This window comes from Sapajus apella, unplaced genomic scaffold (assembly GCF_009761245.1).
Source record: "Sapajus apella isolate SASKATOON/1434 unplaced genomic scaffold, GSC_monkey_1.0 scaffold25, whole genome shotgun sequence".
Taxonomy (NCBI): domain Eukaryota; kingdom Metazoa; phylum Chordata; class Mammalia; order Primates; family Cebidae; genus Sapajus; species Sapajus apella.
This window is the reverse complement of record NW_022436965.1, coordinates 15282909-15309121: the sequence shown is the minus strand read 5'-3', so window position 1 is coordinate 15309121 and position 26213 is coordinate 15282909. Positions and strand designations below refer to the sequence as shown.

Sequence of the window (26213 nt, the reverse complement as noted above, 5' to 3'; positions counted from 1 at the left end):
AGTCAGGAGGGGAAAGGTGAGGGGTCAGGAGGGGGAGAGGTGAGGGGTCAGGAGGGGGAGAGGTGAGGAGTCAGGAGGGGAAAGGTGAGGGGTCAGGAGGGGAGAAGCTGAGGGGTTAAGGAGGAAGAAAAGTGAGGGGTCAAGAGAAAAGACAAGCCATGGGTTAAGGAGGAAGGAGGCCAGGATGGTGGAAGGTCATGCTTGACTACATAACAGGTGTTTGGGCCTGCCCTGGAGCCTGATGAGTGCTGAAGCCGGCTGTCATGAAGCACTTTTGTCCTCTTCCACTGTGGGTCTCACTGTAGGGAAATGCCTGTCTTCCACTGGTCTCCTACTCCCCTTCCTCTGCCAATACATCAGGGGTTTCCCCAGCACCTCTGGTGGGGTCGCCTTGCCCCTCTAGGTGGTCCTCTTGGACAGCTTCTAATGCCACACTCTAATGCAACCCCAGGCCTACCCTGGTGTGCTGGGCCCAAGTCTGGTCCATGGAGAACCTGCATGCATCCTTTGTCCATTCAACCGGATGTGCAGCTCTTTTGCAATGCTACAGCCTCTCTTTGCTCTGTGTCAGAGCAACCATTTTCTTACCTCTTAGATATTTTAAGCATATGTCAGACACCAGCCCATAGTGTTCCTCAAGCTTTGGGCAGGGTTTCTCACCCTTGGCACTGTTGCTATTTAGGCTGGATAATTATCTGTTGCAGGGGTCCGTCTTGTGCATTGTAAGATGTTTAGCAGCATCCCTGATGTCTCCCCCATCCCACACTGAGTTGTGACAACCAGAGTGTCTCTAGACATTGTTGATTGTCCCTGGTTGAGAATTGCTGCTCTAGGGTATACAAAACAAAGAACATAAGGGATTCCATTGAAAACTGCTTATTCAAACAGTTGGGCCTCACTCATGGGACTCACAGTGTATGTTTTTCCAAATAAATCCCTTCTTAAAGTCCCACCTCATTGGCCTCTCCAACCACTTTTATAGGGTGAAGATGATTGGTCAGCCAAGGGTCACAAAACTGTTGTTGATCTTGCCTTAACTGTGGTCCCTCAGGTTGGAATGTAGATACCCATTTTCTTGGAGTTACAGCCTAAACCAACATGTGTAATAGGATGTATGAGAAAGACTTTGGGAAAATGGCTTTTACAATGAATTATTTAGAACAAAGCAATGCTACTATTTTGTGTGTGTGTGTGTGTGTGAATGTATTTTTAAGTATCTTCTGTGTGTGTGGTATGGCGGAGCATAATTTCTTGTATTTATAACATATTAACAAACTGGTATTAATAATGTTAGCTTATGGTCATTGTGCATCTACTAGTGCTAAGAACTGTCATAATAGACATTTGTTTCTTTTTTAAAAAATTGATACATAATAATATACATATTTATAGGTACATGTGATATTTTAATACATGAATGCAATGTGTGATGATCAAATCAGGGTAATCAGGATATCCATCACCTCAAACATTTGGCATTTCTTTGTGTTAGGAACATGTCAAATCTTCTCTTCTAGCTATTTTGAAATGTACAATAAAGGATTGTTAACTGTAGTCATCCTACTGTACTATCAAACACTAGAACATATTTCTTCTATCTAACTGTATTTTGGACCCTTAAGCCAACTTGTGTTCATTCCCCTGTTCTTCCCAGCCTCTGGTAGCTATCATTTTACTCTCAACTTCCATGAGATCAATTTTTTTAGCTCCCACTTGCGAGTAAGAACGTGCAATATTTGTCTTTCTGTGCCTGGCTTATTTCACTTAACATAATAACCCAGTTCAATCCGTGTTGCTGCAAAGGAAGGGATTTTATTCCTTTTTATGGCTGAATAGTATTGAATTTGTGTGTGTGTGTGTGTGTGTGTGTGTATATCACATTTTTAAATATCACATGTATAAAATGTGATATATATATCACATTTTCTTTGTCTATTCATTCACTAGTGGACAGTTAGGTTAATTCAGTATTTTGGCTATTGTGAATAGTACTGCAGTAAACATGGGCATGCAGATATCTCTTTGATATACTGATTTCCTTTTTTTTTTTTTTTGGATGTGTACTCAGCAATGAGATTGGTGGATCATATGGTACATCTACTTTTAGTTCTTTGAGGAACCTCCATGCTTTTATTCATAGTGGCTGTACTAATTGTCATTCCCACCAGGAGTGTACTAGTATTTCTCTTTCTCCACATTCTCACCAGTACCTGTTACTATTTGTCTTTTTGATAATAGCAATTTTAACTGGGATGAGATGATACCTCACTGTGCTTTTGATTTGCATTTCCCTGGTGATTACTGATGTCGAACATTTTTTCATAAATGTTTGTTGGCCATTTGCATGTCTTCTTTTGAGAAATGTCTATTTAGATTATTTGCCCATTTTAAAATAAGATGATTGTTATTATTTTGCTATTGAGTTGTTTGAACTCCCTATGTATTCTGTTTATTAATACTTTATCAATAGACAGTTTGCAAATAGTTTCTCCCATTAGGTAGGTTGTCTCTTCATTCTGTCTAATATTTCCTTTGCTGTGCAGAAACTCTTTAGCTTGATATATTTCCATTTGTCTATTTTTGCTTTTGTTGCCTGTGCTTTTGAGGTCTTACCCAAAAATATCTTTGCCTAGGTCAATGTTCTAAAGTGTTTCCCCAATGTTTTCTTCTGTAATTTCATAGTTTCAGGTCTTACATTTAATTCTTTAATTCATTTAAATTTAATTTTTGAATAAGATGGGAGATAGAGGTCTAGTTTTATTCTTCTGCATATGGATATTCAGTTTTTCTGGAACCGTTTATTGAAGAGACTGTTCTGTCCCCACTGGATGTTCTTGCTGCCTTGTCAAAAATCAGTTGGCTGTAAATATGTGGATTTAGTTCTGGGTTCTTTATTCTGTTCCATTGGTCTATGTGTCTGTTTTTATGTCACTATCATGCTGTTTTGGTTACTGTAGCTTTGTAGTACATATTAAAGTCAGCCTCTAGCTTTGTTATTTTTGCTCAGTATTGCTTTGGCTATTTGGGGTCTTCTGTGGTTCCACATGAATTTTAGAATTATTTTTTCTAGGCTCATGCTTGTAATCCCACTTTGGGAGGTTGAGGCAGGCAGATCACCTGAGGTCAGGAGTTCAAGGCCAGCGTGGCCAACATGTTGAAACTCCATCTCTACTAAAAATACAAAACTTATCTGGGCGTGTTGGTGGGTGCCTGTAATCCCAGCTACTCAGGAGGCTGAGGCAGGAGGATTGCTTGAACCTGGAAGGTGGATGTTGCAGTGAGCCAAGATTGCACCATTGCACTCCAACCTGGGCAAAAAGAGTGAAACTCTGTCTGAAAAAAAAAAACAAAACTCCCAAAATTTAGCTGGGCCTAGTGGTACATGCCTGTAACCCCAGCAACTGGGGAGGCAGAGGCAGGAAAATCACTTGAATCTGGGAGATAGAGGTTGCAGTGAGCAATATTCATCTCTCTCCCCAGACTTGGGACGTTTTCAGCTATTATTTCATTGAGTAGGCTTTGTATACCTTTTTATATCACTTTTTTTCAGGAACTCCTATAATATGAATATTTATTCACTTAATAGTATCCCATAGGTTTTGTAGGCTTTCTTTGCTCTTTTTAATTTTTATTTATTTTTCTCTTACTGGGTAATGTCAAACAACCTATCTTCAAGTTCAGAAATTCTTTTTTTCTGCTAGATCAAGTCTGCTGTTAAAGCTATTTATTACTTTTTTTTATTTCATTCTTGGATTTGTTAGCTGTGTTTCTTTTTTATGATATCTATCTCATCATTGAATTTCTCATTCATGTCATGTATTATTTTTCTGGTTGCATCAAATTGTCTATCTCTATTTTTTGAATTTCATTAAGTTTCCTTAAGATCATTATTTTGAATTCCTTTTCTGGCAATGTATTGATTTCTTTTTAATTGGGGTCTGTTCCTGGAGAGTTATTATGTTCCTTTGATGATATCATATTTTCTTGCTTTTTTCATGTTCCCTGTGTCCCTGCATTGAGGTCTGTGCATCTGGTGGAACGATTGCCTCTTCCAAACTTTCTAAAGTGGATTTCTTAGAGAAATACTTTTACCGTGGTTGAATTTTAATGTGCCAGTTGGGAAGGGTGATTCATGTAGGTCCAGTGGTATATTCTCTGGGCAGCTTCTTTGGCTGTGTTTGACATCAGCAATAACTATGGGCATATCAGTGGCATAGACTATAGAAGTTTGTGGTAGTGGTGATGGCAGCATAGGTTGTTAATGTCCTTGGTGGCAAGGGCTATTACAGCAAGGGCTATTCTATTCTCATTTTCTCCACAATGGGAAGGCTTAGCTGAAGGAATCCCTCTTGGTGTCAGGTATGACATGACTTGGAAGCAGGTGCCATGGCACTGGGTTTCAAGTACAGGTGCTCAAAGCAACTGTGGGGCAAACTCTTACTTAGGCTTAGGGTCTTGTGAACCTATAGTGGTACTTGAGTCTTGGGATGCAGAATGATCTCTGTGTCAGGGCTGAATATAGGTTGTCATACTGTTGAGCAACTTGGCTTCAGGAGGTCAGGTTGTAACTGTAATTCTACCCCTGGTGGGCAGGGCATAGCCCTGGTTTAACTTGGAGGAAGAAGTGCTCTGGAAGTTTGAGCTCATGGTGCAGGGTATGGCTGTAATTACTGTAATTTGGGAGCCTGCACCAATAGAGCTCAGTGGCAACTTGGATCCCTAGGGTGAGGAATTGTGTAGTGGTGATTCTAGACTCTACAATGGTGGGACTTGGAAGTATCCCAGTCTCTGTGAGACCAGGTGCAGTAGCAGCAAGTACCCCAAAATAATCAGGCACACTGTTTTTTTGGGATCGAGCAGGGCAAGGAGCAACACGGCAGTGACTCTACTCTCTAGGAGAGGATTGTCTCAGGGGCTCAGACTCAAGGGGCCTAGTCCAGCTCTAGGGATGCAGAATACTAGGGTTGGGTGTCTCAGCCAGCCACTGCTGTATTTCCCTGGGACCTAGGGTACTGTGTCAGCAGAGCCCTAGGATGTGCAGCTGCTCAGCTTGGCTGAGCCGCTGATTCCCCAGTGAGCAATGTGCTATTCCAGCTCAGTTCTGAGGGATACGACTATTCCGGATGGCCTCAACACCATTTTCCTGGAATATAGGACTCTGTCAAAATCATTGTTCACTTAGGATCTGAAACCAGTGCAATTTCAGCTCAGATCCCTACAGGTAGGGTGCTGCCTACCGTGAGAGAAGGGAATGAAGCTCTTTTACCAAAGTACTGATTCTCCAGAAAAGAGTGTGCAGCCTCAGCTCTGATCTGAGTGGGTAGGGAAGGGGGACATGGAGTGGTTCCATGGCTGCTTGGACCCATGGGGAAAGGTGTAACAGTTGCTCACAGCTCCACTTGGAGATGTCAGGACACTGGGTGCTGGTGTCTCAGTAGCAGTTTACCCTCAGGGATGAAGGCAGTATCCCAGTCTCTGTGAGGCCCGGTGCAGCAGCAGCAAGTAGCTCAGGGGTGAATGGCTACTCACTCCCAGACCAAGACACATGCCAACAGTAGGTCCACTTCTAAGATGGCGTAGCACAATTGCCATGCAGGCCACAGTGGGTAGGACACAGTGTTGGCTTCATCTCTGGGGGAGAACAGTTGTGTGCCTGTAGGCAGCTCCCTTAGCTGGGCTTAGTGCCTGTGAGAGCTGTAGAAGATCCCAATGGTGAGGACGGTAGATGTACAAGGTGCTGATGTGGGCTGCTGGGATCTTCTTGCTTACCTTTTGCCGTTAGGAGAAGTTCTTCCTGGCTTCCAGCTGATCTTAGCTGGGCAATAGGGTGGTGGGGTCCCAGTGTTTCCTTCTGTTCTCTATGCGGCTATCCTGAGTTTCTGTGCTCACCAGGGTTTCTGTTTCTCCTTTGACATAATCCTGCACTCTCCTTTACTTGTTTTTTTTTTTAAATGTGTTTGTTTATTCTTTGTTTTAGTTGTTTTTGTGCAGAAGATGAGTGTGAAAGGATTCTAAGTGGCCATCTTGCTGATGTCACACTAGGGAACATGTTATTAACTGATAGAATACTCAAAATAACTCTGTAGAATATGTAGTAATATTATTTTCTCCTGACTTTTTTTTTCTTATGGAGAAAATTGAGGCAGAGAGGTAGGTTTGCCCTTGATTACATTTTAAATTACAGAGTGAATATTCTGTGGCTTCAGAGTGGTAAACTCTGTAATCGTTTAACATTTTCAAAGCCCCTTTTCTACATGACATTGTTTTCTCTTGGTTTACAGAGCTACTGAGAGATAAGTGCAATAATCATTAACAACCCCATTTTACAAATATAGAAGTAAAGCAAAGCAACTTGCCCAATGTCACAAAAACAAGTTAGTCATTTATGAAATTAGATACATGCATAGAATATTCATGCTCGAAAGAATCTTAAAAATCCATCTAACCCAAACCTCAGATTTTACAGATGAAGAAGCTGAGGCCCAGCCAGGGGCAGCTGAGTTGTCCAGGGCCACAGCTAGCAGGTGGCAGAGCTAGGATCAGATTGCTGGTAACCTGGCTCCATCCTGCACCTCTGCTCTGCCTCTCTGGGCTGGGACTAGAACCCAGCTCTTCTGATTTTGAATTTAGAACTCATACCACTCTCTTGTGCTGCCTTGTTGAAAATCCAAGAATCCAGCTGTGGGGAGCTATATCCATGAAACAACTAGAAACCAACATATGATATGGAGAAACCGTAAGGACAGGAAACCACCTCACCACAAGTAAAATGCCCAGAAGATCTCACTCTTTGGTACCTGTTAATAGTGTTTATTGATCAGCATTTTTTTTTCAGACATTGACAGCCCCCAAAACCTGGTGACCGACCGGGTGACAGAGAATATGGCCATTGTCTCCTGGGACCCAGTGCAGGCCACCATTGACAGGTATGTGGTGCGCTACACCTCTGCTGAGGATGGAGAGACCAGGGAAGTTCCAGTGGAGAAGGAGGAGAGCAGCACTGTCCTGACGGGCCTGAGACCAGGTGTGGAGTACACGGTGCACGTGTGGGCCCAGAAGGGGGCCCAGGAGAGCAAGAAGGCCGACACCAAAGCCCAGACAGGTAAGGAGCATTGTTCTTTGGGAATATAAGAGCTTTTATGCTAAGTCATTGGATGACAAGTTTTGTTTTCCTTCTCTAACATTGGCAAAAATCAATGATTAATGGAAGGGCGGGATGGCATCCCTTCATAGCAGATGGCACGCACCATCCCTCATTTCCCTTTAACTAGTTTCCTTGTGGAAAGTCTCCAAGCTCTGACTGCACGGTCATGTCCATCAACTCCTCTTCTGACTGCATGGATCTTTCGCTGTCAACAGTATCGAGGGTCTCTTAGTGAGTTTGTGAGTGGGAACAGAAAATCGAAATCAAATATGGTTAATAGTATAATGAAAATTTGACTTTAAGAATGTAGACATCACATCTGCCACAGCAAGGAGATGTATATCATTTGTTTTATGACAAATCATGTTATAACTATAAAGCAAATTTATAACTAGAAATTATGATAAGTTCTATGAAGGAGATGACATGGTGTAGGTATAGAGAATAATGAGGTGGTGATGTTTCTCAGATGGGATGGGTAAATAGTAATGGGATACACACTGACCAAAACACCCACATAGTGGGTGCCTACACAAGAAAGGAGCACATGCCTCTCTTTGGAATAGCAGAGTGTGCGTGAGGCAGAGTTTTGAAGACAAGGATAACTCCTGCATTATATTCTTATTTTAGAGGAAGCAATATCTAACCATATTTTGTACAGTGATTTAATCAGCAAACTAGCATGACAAGGGAGTCTATGATATCCCAGAGGATATTCAACCAGGGTTTTACTTTTGGCGGATTCATTTAATAATATGCAGTGAGCACTTTCCATGTGTCCTACGCCCTACTGGGCACTGGGAACACAGGAGAATAGGACGCAGCCCTCCTCTGGGAGCTTACCTTTGGAATTGGCTTTTAGAATCTTCTACTATGAAATAGGAGGTCTTCACTGACAGATGCCAGACACAAAACTGTTAGTTCCTCGTGAGCAGAGACCATGTCTTTTCCAACTCTGGATTTTGCACACTGTCTAGAGCATTCCACATACAGAGTTGGGGCTGGATATACCGTTACTAGATGAATAAAAAGATTTGTTTTGCTAAACACTTGGTAGAGGTGACAGCCCATATTTTCAGGTTCCTGTCTATTGTGCTTTCTATTGAGGAGCAAGGTATATCTCAGAGGAGATGATGTCTGTGAAACAGCTAAAAATGAAGCAAGAGAGTAACAGGTGGAAACCCCACAAAACATGAAAGGGTTTCACCCTACGCTAAGCGACCACCAGTTGCTGCACTCTGAGACTTGTTCATAGCAGATATTCATCGGCACTTCTTTTCAGACATTGACAGCCCCAAAAACTTGGTCACTGACCGGGTGACAGAGAATATGGCCACTGTCTCCTGGGACCCGGTGCAGGCCACCATTGACAAGTACGTGGTGCGCTACACCTCTGCTGACGGAGAGACCAGGGAGGTTCCGGTGGGGAAGGAGCAGAGCAGCACCGTCCTGACGGGCCTGAGGCCGGGCGTGGAGTACACGGTGCACGTGTGGGCCCAGAAGGGGGACCAGGAGAGCAAGAAGGCAGACACCAAGGCCCAGACAGGTAATAGGAGGGAAGGGAAGGGCAAACTGGGGTAATTAATGCAAGTTGATCTGTTGCAGCTGAGCAATGATGCAGCTGCTTTTGGTGTCTGTAACCTCAGGGCTGCAGACTGATTTAGGAGAGTTTGCTGTCAAAAAAACTTTCATTAACCTAAAGAAAGAACAAAGTGTTACAGGAAAGAACTCCCGATCCAGACCCTTAGAGAAGGGTTCTTGGATCTGGTGCAGGAAAGAGTTCAGGACGAGTAGTTAAAGTGAAAGCAAGTTTATTAGGAAAGTAAAGGAATAAAAGAATCGCCACTAGCCACAGGCAGAGCAGCCCCGAGGACTGCTGGTGGTCCATTTTTATGGTTATTTCTTGATGACATGCTAAACAAGGTGTGGATTGTTCATTCCTCCCCTTTTTAGGCCATATAAGGGAACTTCCTGACTTGTTGCCATGGAATTTGTAAACTGTCATGGTGCTGGTGGGAGTGTAGTCGTGAGGATGACCAGAGGTCACTCTTGTGCTAAGTTCTATGAAGGAGATGAACATGGTGTAACAGGCACAGAGAATGATGGGGTAAGGGTGTCTTGTAGATGGGAAGGGTGAGTAGTAACAGGATATACAGGAGCACTCAAATAACAGTTGCTTAAGCAGGAATGGAGCATATTCCTGTCTGTAGAATGACAAGGGCTGATACGGTAGCTCCTCATCCAGGAGACCCAGGCTTCTGTGACTGTTGCTTAGTCATCCCTAGCAAGTTGCCCTCCTTTACCTGGTCGCTACCCAGTCCGCATTGTAGCCAGTGGGAAGAGGCATGCTGAAGGTCAGGGCATGACTGGGATGTTGCATATATCAGTTCTTCTCGTCTTCCATTGCCAGGTCCCAGACAGACCTCACTGCAAAAAAAGACTAGGAAATGAGATCTTTAGCTGGATGGCCCTGTGCCCAGCTTTAACTTTGGTTATGCTGTCCTGTCCAACAGCAGCTGCTAGCTACATGTGGCTATTTAAATTATTTCTATTTTTATTTTTATTTTATCTTCAGAGACAGGGTCTTACTTTGTTAGTTAGGCTGGAGTACAGTGGTATGATCGCGGTTCACTGCAGGCTTGACCTCCCAGGCTCAAGCCATCCTCCCACCTCAGCTTCCCAAGTATCTGGGACCACAGGTACATACCACCGCTCCTGGTTAATTTTTTATTTTTTTAGAGATGGGGTCTCAGTATGTTGAACTCCTAGGCTCAAGTGGTCCTCCTGCCTCAGCTTCCCAAAGTGCTGGGATTACAGGCATGGGTCACCATGCCCAGCCTAAATTTTAACTAATTTAAAATAATTAAAATAAAATTTTCTCACTTGGATTAGCCACATTTCAAATGGTCAGTAGCCACATGTGACTAACAACTACAGTATTGGACTGTGCAGATTGTAGAATACTTTCATCTTTGCAGGGAGATCGGTTGGATAGTGAGTGTGCTTATCGAAGACGGGGGAGAATGGATGTTGGGGAAAGCTAGCCATTTCTGGCAGAGGGAAAGTATGTGTAATGGCCCTCAGCTGCAATAGTACCTGGCAGGGTTGGAGAAAGAAAAGAGGCTGGTTTTGCTGGAGCATAGAGGGTGGGAGAGCAAGTGGCCTGCGATGAGGTAGGAGGAGCAGAGGCAGGTCAGCCAGGACCTTGTGGTGCTTAGAGGACAAAGTGGGCTATATTTATTAATACTAGAAGGGTGATAGTATGCAATGTTTATTTAAAAAACATTTTCCAGGCCACAGTGAGGAGAATAAATGGAAATGACAAGGAATGAAGTGGTGAGATTAGTAGAGAAGCTGCTAGGAAAGTCGGATGCAAGATGGGGGTGGTCTAGATAGGTGTGATGGCAAAAGGGTAGAGAAGAGGGAGTGTCTGGAATATATTTTTGAGGTGTGAATGATAATACCTGTTGATAGATGTGGGGTTGGAAGAAAATGAGGACTCAGTTCTGGCCTGTGTTTTTATTTGAGCAACATGGAAGACTGGACCACCATTTCTTGAGAAGGGATTGGGGAGGAACATCAAGACTTTTAAATATTTAAGTTCAAGATATTTGTGAGATTCCTTGGTTAATTGAGTGATTTGTTTATTGATTACATAACTATTTACTGAGTGTCCAATACAGGCCAGGCACTGTGGTGGAGATGCAGTTGTATGAACTAGTCAGGGGCTCAGAATTGATAGATATTGTGGAGTGATTAGCATCTAGTTGGTATTTACAGCCATAGGCATGAATGACATCACCTAGGAGGAACAGTAGAGAGAGGAAAAGAGAGAGCTTTGGGACAGTTGTGTGGCCCTTACCTGTAATCCCAGAACATTGAAAGGCTGAAGTAGGTAAATTACTCGAGCTCAGGAGTTCAAGACCAGCCTGGTGAAATCCTGTCTTTACTAAAAAAAAAAAAAAAAAAAATACAAAACTTGGCTGGGTGTGGTGGTGTACACCTGTATTCCCAGCTACTCGGGAGGGTGAGGCGGGAGGATTGCTTGAGCCTGGGAGGTTAAGGCTGCAGTGAGCTATGATGGTGCCACTGCTCTCCAGCTTGGGTGACAGAGTGAGACCCTGTCTCAGAAAAACAAAACAAAACAAACAACAAAGAAAGCGAACCTTGGGTGCTCCAGTGTTTGAAGGTAGCTAACAAAGGACTGAAGAAGATCTAGCAAGTTAGGAAAATCAAGGGAGTATGTAGTCATAGAAGCCAAGCAATGAAAGCGTTTCCAGAAGGAGGGAGTGGATCAGCTCTGCCACCCAGAAGTAGTGTAAAGTTGAGAAGAGCAAGTATCCATTAGATGTGGCAGCATGGATGTTGTTGGTGACCTAGACTAGCAGATTTAGTTGTGTGGCATAGAAAGATGCAAACACGATTGGAGAGTGAGCGATGAAGTTAAGGTATGTAGACATTTCTCCTGAGACAGTCTGTCAGTTCAGGAATGCAGAGAAATGGAATGATATGGGGAAGGATGGGGGATCAGACCTTGCTAGTCTGGGACTGATGACAGAGAAGAGATTGATGATACAGGAGAGAGAGGGCAGATCCACAGCAAAAGCCTTGAGAGAGTGAGAAGGCCCAAAGTTGAGAGCGAAGAGTGTTGACTTCCACGTAAGAAGTCAATAGGAACCTGACCTAGACCCACCATCTCCCTGGGCCTCCATTCTCCTCCCCTTTCATAAGTCAGGAAGTTTGGAGAATATGACTTCTCGGCTCTTAAATTCTGTGAAACAAAATAACTAGATACCAGGGAGATCATAAAAGTGGTTTTGGTGGCTTATCTTGTTGCTCAGGAAGTTTTATTGTCATTTTGGTGAGAATTACAAGGACAGAAAATTTTTGTATTAACAAACTAGGAGAGGATCTGATTCCTTCCAGTTTTAGATCCAGTGGTTTGTTTCCTTGGAAATGGAGACCAGGAGGCTTTGCCTCATGTTTTAAGTGGAATTCTACCATTAGTAATGATAACATGATGAATACCTCCTGGTGATGGGGTGGTGGGATGGGATGCTTTCCTTTGTTCTAAAGTTCAGCCTTTTCTAAATCTTTTTTAAAAGAAATTGACAGCCCCAAAAACCTGGTGACTGACCGGGTGACAGAGAATATGGCCACTGTCTCCTGGGACCCGGTGCAGGCCCCCATTGACAAGTATGTGGTGCGCTACACCTCTGCTGACGGAGAGACCAGAGAGGTTCCGGTGGGGAAGGAGCAGAGCAGCACCGTCCTGACGGGCCTGAGGCCGGGCGTGGAGTACACGGTGCACGTGTGGGCCCAGAAGGGGGACCAGGAGAGCAAGAAGGCCGACACCAAGGCCCAGACAGGTACTGAGAAGGACCAGGACAGGGGAACCCCTCACACTTACCAGGAGAGAGCCTTCCTCCATCAGTGGGCTGGGGAAGAGAGCAGGAGGGGTGTGGCCTTACCTGTGGGCATTCTTCAAAGTGGTTCCTTTTTCACCTCTTTGAGCTAATTAAGTTGACATAACAGTTCAGATAGGATGAGAAGCGTAGAGGAAGCGGTGGTGTCACAGGTGACCTCCCTCACCCCTCCACCGGGCCCAGCGCTCAGACTCTCCGCACCCTCAATGGAGAAAATGATTCGACCTCAGCTGCAGTTAGGAGAAGAGAGAGGCAGGAGCGTTTTCTGTTTCCATCTTCCAGAATGGGGGCAATGGGAGTGCATCTTTCTCCATTCCATTCTCAGTTGATGATGAAAGGTGCCTGAACTACACCTATTTTGTGTGTGTGATGGGGCCTCTGGTCTTGGCAGAGCTTCACAGAGGTCAGGCCCCAGAGGCACCTGGAAGAGAGCACTGCCTGCCCTGAGGTCTGCGGGCCTGTTCAGGCAGTACGGGCAAGGTCTGTCCATTCCATCCATGGCTGAGGGCACCAGGTGTAGCCATGGGAGCCAGAGGTGCCTTGAATTTCTCTATAATTTTTATTAGTTAAAATTAGCTTGCATTTTTAATCTAAAAAGTAATATAAAAGAGAATTTTAATTAATTATTATTTATTATAGAATTATTATTATCATTATTAAGTTAAAATTAGCTTACATTTTTAATCTAAAAACTAATATAAAAGAGAATTATTATTCTCTCTCCTTGCCAATGAAGAAAGAAGGGAGGAAGGAAAAGCAGGAAGGACACTTAGGCTCATTTGCCATCTTAATTAGTGCTTATGACAGCACTGCTAGGAAGGTTAGCCCTACGTTTATAGAGGAAGTAAGACTGGTTCAGAAGGAAGTTTATTGAAATACCAACTGTCTTCTTGTCTCACAGATATCAGCGGCCAGCTTATAGTAAATATTTTCAAACTAAACAGAGATGTGAAAAAACGAACAAAAAAACTGGCTGGGTGCAGTGGCTCATGCCTGTAATCCCAGTACTTTGGGAGGCTGAGGCGGCAGATCACCTGAGGTCAGGAGTTTGAGACCAGCCTGGCCAACATGGTGAAACCCCATCTCTACTAAAAATACAAAAATTAGCCGGGCGTGGTGGCGGGCACATGTAATCCCAGCTACTCGGGAAGCTGAGACAGGAGAATCACTTGAACCCAGGAGGAAGAGGTTGCAGTGAGCCAAGACTGTGCCATTGCACTCCAGCCTGGGCAACAGAGGGAGACTCCATCTCAAAAAAACAAAGAACAAAAACAAAACACACACACACACTCCTCTCCCTGTCACGGACTCCCTAGTATACAGTGTTTCTCTCCGGACGCAACCAGGACCCAGCATCTCCTTTCCCTCTTTCCCACTTCCTACCTCCTTTTCCCCTTCCTTTCTCCCTTATTTCTTTCTTCTCTTCTTCCTTCTTTACCTTCTCTTGGTTTCACCTTTCCCATTTTGAAGACAGCACTAAAGAGACTCTCATCTTCTTGCTTCATAGGAATGTGAAGTAGCTAAGACAGACATCTCAAGTCTGTAACCAGGGGGTGGTGGGCAGTCAAAGAGGTGGCAGGACGTTGCTTAAGACATTTGCATAGCCACAGTTTTGCCTTGATTGTGAAAGCAGGAAATTCAGTTTTTCTGTGAGATGGATAGAATAAAATCCATGCCAGATGTTATGCTGCAGAAAATCAAACCAAGTTGATATTACAGAAACTCAAAATTTGTCAAAACATCCTAATTCAAAACAACAGCTGTCTGATTTCTATTAAAATACTGCAATTCAGTTCTCAGCCGAAATGCTACTGGGTAGAAAATAGCCCGGAGATGTCTTTTTGGGAACTTCTAAATTAAAATAACATTCTGTGATAATGCTTTTTCAAAAAAGAAACTTCCATTCATATCTTCTTTGGTTTAAAAAAAAAAAAAAAAAAAAAAAGAGCCTTCTGACCAGTTATGATGTTGACTAGAATTTTTGCTGAGCCTCGGTTTTTCTGGTCTACAGTGCACACTCACTTACCCACGCGTTCCCTCTGGTGTTTGGGTGCGGAAGTACATAAAAGAAAGCCCTGCTTTTCCTATATTCCTTCCCTTTCCCTCTTCCCTCCCTCCCTCTCTTCCTCCTTCTGTCTTTCTTTCTTTCTCTCGTCTATACAAGCACCAGTTCCCTCCCCTTCTCCGGGTGTGCATCTGAGGCCACATGCTTCATCTGTGAGAAACACAGCTTTTTGTTTTTATACCAACTTAATGTCAATCATAAGCCCCTATTCTACTTAGGGTGAGCTGCTTCCTCAGGGCTGTATGTGAATCTTGGGTAGTTTCCCAGTGACAGATATCGGGACCTGTCTGGCATTTCAGGTAACTTTCCAGGCAGGCAAGTCACCCTGGTTTCTCTGTGCAGGGTCCTTTCAGATCTGCGGCCCTCCCATCTTTCCACATCCCTTTGGAAGCCCTCCATCTCTGAGGATCTATCTGCCCATCTAGACTGCTCATATCCACCACTTTGTGGGAACCTGCCTGGGAAATGGGGGCCCAGATTCCCTTCCTCTGGGACCCACCTAACACCCTTTCTTCTTGTCTCTAATGGGTCTGTGCTTTTAGAAACAAAGGTCAGAAAGGGAAGAACAGAGCCTGCAACCTGCTTGAAAGGAGGAAGAGAAACGGGAGGTTATGGAAGGGGAAAATATAAACTGATATCTCAAAAATGACCTTGCCTCAGTAATAACATTTACCTGACTTTCTACATACAGAACTCGACCCTCCCAGAAACCTTCGTCCATCTGCTGTGACGCAGTCTGGTGGCGTATTGACCTGGACACCCCCCTCTGCTCAGATTCATGGCTACATTCTGACCTACCAGTTCCCAGACGGCACGGTTAAGGTATGGGAGATTCCTTGTCTTTTCTCCTGGTGCCTTCTCTTGTGTGTGCGAAGCAACTAACTCAGGCCAGTCAGCTCATTTGCTGGCCTCAGGGCCACCTGCTAATCTTTGTTGATCATATTGCTGGCTGTACATCTTCCTGGGTTATTTTGTTTATTGTTAGTCTTCCCAAAAAAATGTAAGCTCTATGTTTGTCTGTTTCATTTATCACTGTATCTAAAGTGCATAGGACAGTGCTTAGCACGTGGTAGATGTTCAACACATATTTATTGAATGAATTCATTAACCCTCATTTCAAGGGTTACACCTCCCCTTAGAATCTGAAGGCCAGCAAATTTTCAAAACCCGTCCCATTGGAAAATTATTATTCTCTCTCCTTGCAAAGGAGGAAAGAAGGGAGGAAGGAAAAACAGGAAGGACACTTAGGCTCATTTGCCATCTTAATTAGTGCTTATGACAGCACTGCTAGGAAGGTTAGCCCTACGTTTATAGAGGAAGTAAGACTGGTTCAGAAGGAAGTTTATTGGAATACCAACTGTCTTCTTGTCTCACAGATATCAGTGGCCAGCTTTACCTCCCCTGTTAATACCTCCTTAGCCCGGCATTGCCAGCCTGTTGCTGCCAGCCGTGGCTATAGTTAGAGCCCTCGTGTGTACCTGAAGGCCAAAGTCTCCCAGAAACTTGGCCGGTGATCCTGAAGCTGCAGTGCTGGGTGCCGGCTCTCAGCTGATGCTCCCAGTAGTGCTGACTCTCCATGGCATGGCTCTCCGGAGAAGTAGCTGGGACTCACTGTGATTCTGGGCTGCCACTGAGGCTTCGGAGACACGAAACACTGTGCTGTCAGAGAGTTTCTGTCATTAGCACGAGGGAATGATGTTGACACCTAGGGTGCTAGTGGGTGATAAACTGAGTCACTGGCTGTGTACTTTCTCTCTTGTTTGGTAGGAGATGCAGCTGGGACGAGAAGACCAGAGGTTTGAGTTGCAAGGCCTTGAGCAGGGCGCTACCTACCCTGTCTCCCTAGTTGCCTTTAAGGGTGATCGCCGGAGCAGAAATGTATCCACCACCCTCTCCACAGGTAGGATGGAATCCTGTATTCTGAACGACTATGCAGTGAGAGCCAGCATTGGAGGGGCTAGCAAAAGATCCCAGGGAGGAGCAAGTGGATACAGAACTATTGATTTCTCTAGGCATGGGGAAGTGGAAATGGGGTTATATGTTGAAAAGAAATCCACCCCACAGTGAGGAGACTAAAGAGAGGAGTGAGATAGAGTGTTATTTTGTGGAGGAGCTGAACTGGGGGAGGAAGTGATGTGAACTTGACCTTTTTTCTGGTACATTTGGGGAATTGATGAGAGCAGAGAGAGAAAAATAAGATATGAGTGAAGAGTGGGAAGAAGCAAAAGTAGGAAGTTATGCAATAATTTCCAAACAAAATAAACGGCCTTAAAATAGGGAGCAACTCCACCTCGTTCTTCCTTGCCCTACTTCTAACAGCGCTCTCTCTGCTTGGCTCCCAGTTGGTGCGCGCTTCCCACACCCTTCGGACTGCAGTCAGGTTCAGCTGAACCACAATGCTGCCAGCGGCCTGTACACCATCTACCTGCACGGCGATGCCAGCCGGCCCCTGCAGGTGTACTGTGACATGCACACGGACGGAGGTGGCTGGATTGTGAGTCACACGGAACCCCAGGGAGCTCTGTGTAGGGCCTTGTTTCTCAGGCCAGGACGCCGGTCATGGATGCTTCCGAGAGTGCTTGGAGCCCTGTTTCTTCCCCACCCTGGGAAGAGAGGAGTTTTGGTGGCTTGTAGCTGTTTTTAGAGAGATCCTGATGTTACAGGAAATGGGTCCCCATTCAGATCCCAAGAGAAGGTTCCTGGATCTCGTGCAAGAAAGAATTCAGGGTGACTCCACAGTGCAAGCAAAAGCAAGTTTATTAAGAAAGTCAAGTGGTGAAAGTACAGCCACTCCATAGACAGGGTGGGGTGTTTCTGAAAGTAAGAAACACATGCGCCGTAGGTACAATACCTGTTTGTATACAGGATAAAAAAAGATCATGAGGGGATGTGCTCTGTTACAGGGGTTTGTGATAAAGGGTTAATTTTCTTAATTATTATATTTTGTAAGAATCAATATTATGCAATCTTTAAAGCAAAATTAGGAATGCTCTGTTCTCAAGATATCAGGATATCAGGACATTCCTAAGTCTGGGTCTGTTTAGTAAACACTGTCAATCTGTTCCCTTAACCATAAACATCTGGAGGCTAGGAATACCTAACTTTCTGGGAATGCAGCCCAGCAAGTCTTAGCCTTATTTTCTTAGCACTCACTCAAGATGGAGTCGCTCTGGTTCGAATACCTCTGGCACCAACCCCCTGTAAGGAGAGAGTCTAGTACCTCACCCCTGTCCTAGAATAGGCCTGGTTAGACTAAGGCTGATGACTAGGAAGGCCGGTGGGTTGATCATCATCTAGTCATGCCCTATATGTATGTGTTACCTATATTTTACCTTCTTCAAAGCACTTTTGCACACATGACCCTCACACAACAGCTTTAGAGTAAGTGAGAGAGGATTGCTTTTCCTATTTTACAGATAGGGATAGTGAGGCCCACTCTCCCAGAAAAAATGCCAGATTTCAAGACTGCAGCCTCCTGACTCATTGGTTTTCTCAATGAGTTCATCTCAGGTCATCCAAGATACATATGCGCAACCTGTCTGGGGAGCTCAGGCCTCTGAATTGGAGCCCAGTGTCCTAGTTCTCTACTCTGGCCACACAGTACAGAAACAAGGCCTTTGAGGCTTTGCTTGGAAAGACGAAAGCCGGAGAGAGGGAAACTCAGATAGTGCTCTGATTGTCCCTTGTCTATGTAGATGTTTTATTCTCTTGGGCCATTGTCTGCCTAAACCACATGGCAGCTTCTTTGATTGCATCAGCCTGATCCAATTATATGATAAGCTGCTTTTGAGGGTTGCAATCTGATCCTTCCATCTCCCTTTGCCCCTTTTCTCCCTGTGCCTGAATGATAAAGACTCTGACTGCCCCAAGCCAGCATGCAGCCTTAGCCTGCTGTGCTTCTGCAACTCACCGTGGGAAAGAGAAAGCATGATCTCATGGTGCTCAACTGTATTCATTTACACATTCACTCAGGGACCTGGGAAACCAAAGACACTTGAGCAGCCATGAATAAAAAGATACCATCTGATAAGCAGCAATGAAGAAAACTTATTATCTGCACAGTGGCATCTGACGACTAGAAAGGCAGTAATTGGGTTGGCTGGGGGAAATTCCCAATTGATTTATAAAAACAACAGAACAGAATATAACATGGGAGGTCTTCTACCTGACCAGGTCCAAAGGACTGTACCTGCTGCTTTTCGTCAGTACCACTGTAAGGCTAAACCTTCTGTCCCTTCAGGCCTGCAGCCCAATTTCCTGCCTTTATGCCTGTAAATGACCTTTGGCAGGAGGTCTGTACTGGTAAGTATGGCCTTTCTGTGAGCCAAGCTCCCACAGAGAAGGAAGCGTTTGTCTGGGGCAACGTTTAGAAAGAGATCTGTCAGTCTGTCTGCCCTGGAATAGCCATGACTTATTGCACAAATATTTATTGAGTGCCTACTATGGCTGTCAAGGTCATGTGGAATTAGATGTCTTATCAATTCCAAGTGTGTGTAGGTACTTTTCAGTTTTGCTTCCTATAAAACAATCCAATTTACTGTGACTGGAACTCCCTTCCTTCTCCAAACAGAGGAATTTTTGAAAAGAAAGCGGTCCACACTTTGGTGGATAGCACCTAGCTCTGCCTCTGTTTTCCTGCTTCTCACTCACTCTTTGACCCATTCCAGTTTGACTTCTGTCCATATCTCACATTGACATAGCCCTCGCTAAAATCAGCAGTGATTTCTGTGCCGCTAAATGCTAGGGACGGTTTTGGCCTCCTGTTCCTAACCTCTCATCAGTACTTGACACTACTGACCACACTTTTCTCCTTGTGGCTTTTGTGATTCCATAGTTTTCATTTCTTTTTTTTTTTTTTTTTTTTTTTGGAGAGTTTTGCTGTTTTGCCCAGGCTGGAGTGCGGTGGTGCGATCTCGGCTCACTGCACCCTCTGATTTCAAGCTGTTGATTGAAACCCTCTGGGTCCCACGCCTCTCCCTACTCATTAGGATGAAATTGACCATGCTGCGGTAAAAAACCAACTCCAAATTCCAGAGATTGAACAGACACAGTATTTTTTTCCTCATGTGCTCCACCTCTGTCAACTTTACCTTCTGCCTGCTTCCATCTGTCCTCAGGGAAGCCCTCAAGCAAGCTACTATACTCCTGATTCTCCTACCTCGGCCTCCTGAGTAGCTGGGATTACAGGTGCCCACCACCACACCCGGGTAATTTTTGTGTTTTTAGTAGAGACGGGATTTCATCATGTTGGCCAGGCTGGTCTCAAACTTCTGACCTTGTGATTTGCCCACCTCGGCCTCCCCAAGGGCTGAGGTTACAGGTATGAGCCACTGCACCTGGCCCATGGTTCCATATTTTTCTAGTTTCTTTTTATCTGCTTCTCTTGCTCCTTCTCTCTCCTTAATGGAGTCATCCTTCTTCATTATACATATTGGATGTCCTCAAGGCTTGATTCTAGGGCATTTTATCTTTTCAGTTCCCATTTTCTTCCTATATGGTCTCATCTTTTCCCCATGACTTCATTTTACCCTCTGGGTCCCATGCCTCTCTGTACTAATTAGGGAAGAATGGACTATCCTGCAGTAACAAACCAACTTGCGTTTGAACAAACGCAATGTGTTTTTCTCATGTGCACAATGTGTTCTGTAGGCTTGACAGCCAGTTATAAGTGTGGCTCAGGGATTCAGGCAGTTTCCGTCTTGTGGTTCTGCTGTTTCAGTGTGCGGCCTTTCCCATGGCACTGTGGCGCACAGCAGTAGAGGAGAGAGTGTGGAGAACCCACCCACTCTCTTGTGCTCCCACCTACAGCCTTTTGGCTGCAAATAGTCACATGGCTCCAACTTAAATGCAAGGGAGGCTGAAAGGACATCCTCCTGTGTTCCTGGAAGAAGAAAGTGAACTGGGACTCGGTGAACTCCTAGCATTGCCCAAGACACACGCCTACCTTAGTAAGTCTAGCCTAGACCTCTCTTTAGAACTCCAGTCCTCACAGCCAATTGCTCGGTGGTATCTTCATTCACCAGCGTAGCTCAGAGATAACTCACACTTAACACATCCCTAAATGAGCTCATGGCCCACTCATAAAACCTGTCCTCTCTGAATCCCCCGTCTCAGTGAAGAGCTGAGGGAAGAGGCATCTGCAAGCCAAACCGTAAGAAACTGATCTTACCTCGACTTCTTCTTTCAGTTCCACATTCTGTCACCACGCCTGTCAACTTTACCTTCTGTCTGCTTCTGTCTGTCCTCAGGGCAGCCCTCATCCAAGTGACTGTCCTCCTCCATCTGTACCCTGCAGTGGTCTCCTAATTGGTCATCTCATTTCCACTCTTGCCCCTGGCCAGTCCTTTCCATACACGACCGATACAGAGGAATCTGATCAGATCTCATTTCCTGCTTAAATCACCGCAGTAATTTCCATCGCTCTTACCTGGGCCAGTGTCTTCAACAACCCCTTTTAAAGGCTCACCAGGATTGACGCTTGCCATCATCCCAGCTCACTTTCCATTCCTTCCTCAGCCCCCAGCGGCTCCAACATTGGCTCCCACACTCTTGCCTGACTACCCCTACTCATCCTGCGGCTCGGCCGTGTCCTGGGGGTACTTTCTTGGCTCCTCGGTCAGGTCCTCCTGTTCTATGCTCTTGCAGTTCTGTTTCATCTTTCCCTCATAGCCCTTATCCCAGTTTTAACTGCATTTTAAAAATTATTTAATTTAGTAATTTTATGTACTGAACTATTAGCTCCAGGAGGGCAGGGACCATTTCTGATTTATTCACTTTGCACACTATCTTGCATATTGCCTAGTACGTAGTAGATGCTTGGTAAATATTTGTGTGAACTTTTTTCTCCATGAGTATGAGATAATTGCTATGTTAAGAATCAGGTGAATTAAACAAGAATTCCTACTCTCAAACTATTTGAGAAGAGCGGGGAAAAGATGGCATAAACATGATGTGCCCCAGCTGAGTTGAATGGAAGTCGAAAGTTACATGTGAGAGCTGGTGAGGTCTAGTCTAGAATGTCTTGCCCTAGACAACCCACACTAGCAACTGAATCATACAAATCATGGAAAGAACTGACATTTCTTCAGTGCAGGAACCTGCTCTGCTTTTGCTCTACATATCTTACTACCTGGCATACTACTGTGCATATAAAGAATGCTTATTAATATAGTGAATCTACTGACATATAAATAAAAATCCTTTCTAAAAAGAAAGGCATGCTGGCTGGAGGAAGGCAGGGTATGAGCAGGCTCTTGGTCTCCTCTTGTCTCCCAGCGCCTGTGTCTGTTTTGAGGGTCAGAGTGATGTGTCCATTTCCCTTCTCAGGTCTTCCAGAGGCGGAACACCGGGCAGCTGGATTTCTTCAAGCGGTGGAGGAGCTATGTGGAAGGCTTTGGGGACCCCAGGAAGGAGTTCTGGCTTGGTATGATCTCAGAATCCAGGAGGCTGGGGCTGTGGGGGTGGTTTCCCCCATGACAAGCTAGCTAGGAGGCCTAGGGAAGCTCACCACCTTCAGGGAGAGGCCCCGGTGGCGGGGACACGGAGGACTGTACCAAGCAGGGTGTTGGTGGGCGTGTTGATGAGAACGCTCCCCTACGCTCTGAACTTGTCGAAAGGTAGGATGGTCACAGGGGTTTTATGCTGCTCTAAGCCCTGCAGGATCTGCCTGCAGCCTCAAGGTCGTAGAAGCGACAGTAGTAGAAAAACAGTTCAGTGACTGGGATGCTGGGCCATTACTGGGAGGTCACTCTAGCAGTCTCTAAAATTCTGTTGGTGATGCCAGACATTGCAGGCAATTTTTCCCCCGCTTTCCCTCTGCTCTCTCCTGGAGCAGATGTTCACAGAGAGTGAAATAGCCAAAAGCGTGAATTGGGAAATGAAGAATTAAAAAGTCATAATCTGGACACCCAGTGTCTCATAGAGTAGATGATGTTTGTGGTTTGCTCAGCACAAAATCTCTTCGGGGATCTGAGGATGAGTTGTTGACCGGCTCTTCTACTTGGGGAGATAAATGGAAGATAAATAGAACTGCTTCCGTTTTAGAGGGTGGAGCCAATGGAAGCAGATTCCTTCTGCGGTTACCCTGCCCCCCTCACTGCTCCCTTCGTGACTGTGAGCCCCCAAAAGAGAAAGTACTGAGACTGGTCTTGAAAGCCTCAGATTCACATGTCAAGTGCTCACTCGCACACCAGATGATTGATTATTGGAATTCCATTTTTTACTTTTAGGACTTGACAGTCTACACAACCTCACCACCGGCACCCCGACACGGTATGAGGTGAGAGTGGATTTACAGACTGCCAACGAATCCGCCTATGCTATATATGATTTCTTCCAAGTGGCCTCCAGCAAGGAGCGGTATAAACTGACAGTTGGGAAATACAGAGGCACAGCGGGTGAGAAAAAATGTTTTCTTACTGGAAGGTCTCTTGCTGTCTGTTTCGTAAGGATTGGCTTGCCGTGTGCCACTGATCTGAGGGGGTGCAATATTGCTCTATGAAGGTGAATTGCTCTTACTGAGAGTGGAGGCCTTACTCTCTGCGGGGGGTCAGGAGTGAACAAGTAGTTAAAGCAATCATTGACTGCCATAAAATTGTACGTTATGTGTCAACCCGCCTCCCAGTAAAAACCCTCCTCTTGTACTCCCCGAGTTCAGGCTGTTGTACATTAGCAGATGAACCCATATTCTAAGCAATTTATTGATGCCTGTCAGTCTTTCATTTGGCTTTGGCAGTGTGGCTGTCATCTTTGTCTGCACAGCGGCGTGTGTGTGTTTGTGTGTGTGTGTGTGTGTGTGTATGTGTGTGTGTGTGTTTGTGTGTGTGTGTTTGTGTGTGTGTGTGTGTATTACTTGAGCTTTTGGTGGTACTTTGCTCTAAAAACAGAACGATGAAAGTGCTGATTCAAATAATAAGAATTATAGGTCTCATTAACTTAATACAACTGTGACAACACAGAAATGAGCAGTTCAGTGGAACGCGAGGGCACCTTTGGCCTCTGGCAGCCACTCATTAGAGCTAAGGCAGTTGCTGGTAAGTTCGGCTGGGAAGGAAAAGAGTAAAATTAAGTAACATGATTGAAATGCTGGAATGATACCAGTACATATTTTGTTTAAGAGGGGGAGGTATGGTTACTGTTTTAATACTACTATTTTAAAACCTGTATTTTTGGTTTTTAAACCCTAACAAGGAAGTCTGTGTTTTGACTGTTGCACGTTTTTGGCTTTGGTGTTTTTAACATAGGAATGTGTTACCAGCCAGATTGACTGTATAAGACATGGCGGTCTCTCTCCTTAGACTTAAACGTATATAGGTGAATACAAATAGAAGGTAACTTTCACAGAGAGTCAGCTAAGGGCTAAGAAACATAAAGAGCTACAGGAGTGTGGAGAAGGTGGGCACACGGAGGACCAAGCAACTGGGGGGAGCCGGAAGGAGGGGGAAACTGAAGTGGGAGGAAAGAGAGGGCTCTCCAGGCCTGGGGGCTTGGGCTGAGCAGGGACTGAGCAGAGGCAAGGAGACTGGAGTTTATCTTCACTTCCTTATTGGACTTCTCATGATTGTCCATTCAGGGACCCCTGATGGCAGGAGACCGTGAGCAGAACTTCTGAGGGCCTGGGGCCGTGATCTTGGAGTGGCCAACTATGCATGCAAACTTTCTTTGCGATCTTATGATATCATTTAAAAGAAGTCACATGAATTTTGCATTTGTTCTTGTTTCCCAGTGCCTATCTCAGAGCCTGGTACAGAGTAGGAGAGTTTAAAAAACGACATTTTCAGGAGAACTTTTCTATGTACATAATCTTATGGATGTTTAGTATCTTAAATAGTAGTTCCTGAGATCCAAGTAGGTTCCATAGGGGTCAATAAAGGGGTGAGTCTGGTGACACGGTGACTTGGGAGGAGACGAAGAGGGAGGGGTAGGCCTCTACCAGAGCAGGAGGCATTTGGGCTACAGACACGGGAAAACCTTTTCAGGATTCTAAGTAGGGGCTGGGTGGGAAAAAGTATGCAAAGAATTATTTCAGGGAAAAGACTATCCTTGAAAAAAGGGCATTGCAACTAGATGAGCCCCGCACTGCCTTTGGGTGCTGCCCCTTCTTTCCTTGGTTGTCCTGGGTCTCCGTGGGCTGCAGGCAGCCTGTGCTAGATGTATGGAAGTATAACATAGTCATGCATCGCTTAATGACAGGGACACATTCTGAGAAATGCCCTGTTAGGCATTTCATCATCGTGCAAACATCACAGGATGCTCTGACACAAACCTAGATGGCAGAGCCTGCTGTAGACCTAGGTAGGTGGTGTAGCCTATCGTTTCTAGGCTACAAACCTGTATAGCATGCTACTGAATACTGGAGGTAATTGTAACACCATGGTAAGTACTTATGAATCTAAATATATGTAAACATAGAAAAGGCACAGTGAGAATATGGTATAAAAGATAAAAAATAGTACATCTGTACAGGGCACTTACCATGAAGGGAGCTTGCAGGACTGGAGGTTGCTCTGGGTGAGTCCGTGAGTGGGTGGGGAGTGAATGTGAAGGCCTAGGACATTACTGTGCACTGCTGCAGACTTTACCAACACACTTAGGCCACACTACATTTATTTTAAAATGTTCTTTCTTCATGAATTAAAAATTAGCCTTAGCTTATTGTAACTGTTTTACTTTATAAACTTTAACAACTTTTTCAATTTTTGACTCTTGGAGTAACACTTAGCTTAAAACATAAGCACATCGTACAGCTGTACAAAAATTTTTTTGTTTATATCCTTATTCTGTAAGGTTTTTTTTTTGATTTAAACTTTTTTTTTAAATTTTTTATTTTTTACTTTTAAAACTTTTGTGTTAAAAACTAAGACAGAAGTACACGCATGAGCCCAGGCCTGCACAGGGTCAAGATCATCAATACCACCGCCTTCCACCTCACATCCTGTCCCACTGGAAGGCCTTCGGGGACAGTAACACACATGGAGCTGTCACCTCCCGTGACAACAGCGCCTTCTTCTGGAACACCTCCAGAGGACCTGCCTGAGGCTGTTTTACAGGAACGTCTTTTATTTTTTTATTTTTATTTTTTGATAAGTAGTCATACCCTCTAAAATAACAATAAAAAGTATAGTATTTTCATATAAGCCAGTAACAGAATTGTTTATTATCAAGTATGATTTACTGTCCATAATCAAATGTGCAAGACTTTTGTATGACTGGTTTAGTGCAGTAGGTTTGTTCACACCAACATCACCACAAACACATGACTAATGCATTGGCCCGTGACCTTACGACAGCCGTGATGTCGCTAGGTAATTTCTAGGTTTATTGCGATCTGAGGGGACCGCTGTGGTATATGCAGTCTGTTGCTAACCTAAACGTTCTTATGCAGTACATGACTGCATAAAATAGACAGACAGTTATAATACAACTGGGAAACACAGATGGGCATTCATGATTATGAGGATGTAAACTGAATGAGCGGGGGTCTAAAGATGCTGTTTTTTATGACTAAGCACGGGGCCCACATCCTCCCACCCCATCTCCAGATGAGATCAGACTGCGTTCCTGACAGCGTATTCCAGGT

General features: G+C 44.7%; 1 protein-coding gene across 1 annotated transcript in view; it reads left to right on the top strand.

Annotated features, from left to right (window-relative positions):
* TNN (tenascin N) overlaps nucleotides 1–26213 on the top strand; it is a 63798-nt gene that overhangs the window by 29900 nt on the left and 7685 nt on the right. Inside the window, exons 10-17 of the mRNA XM_032291117.1 lie at nucleotides 6836–7102; nucleotides 8427–8690; nucleotides 12250–12513; nucleotides 15327–15457; nucleotides 16403–16535; nucleotides 16978–17129; nucleotides 21962–22058; nucleotides 22864–23031. Coding sequence (XP_032147008.1) covers nucleotides 6836–7102; nucleotides 8427–8690; nucleotides 12250–12513; nucleotides 15327–15457; nucleotides 16403–16535; nucleotides 16978–17129; nucleotides 21962–22058; nucleotides 22864–23031 — 1476 coding nt within the window. The remainder of the gene's footprint in view (nucleotides 1–6835; nucleotides 7103–8426; nucleotides 8691–12249; nucleotides 12514–15326; nucleotides 15458–16402; nucleotides 16536–16977; nucleotides 17130–21961; nucleotides 22059–22863; nucleotides 23032–26213) is intronic.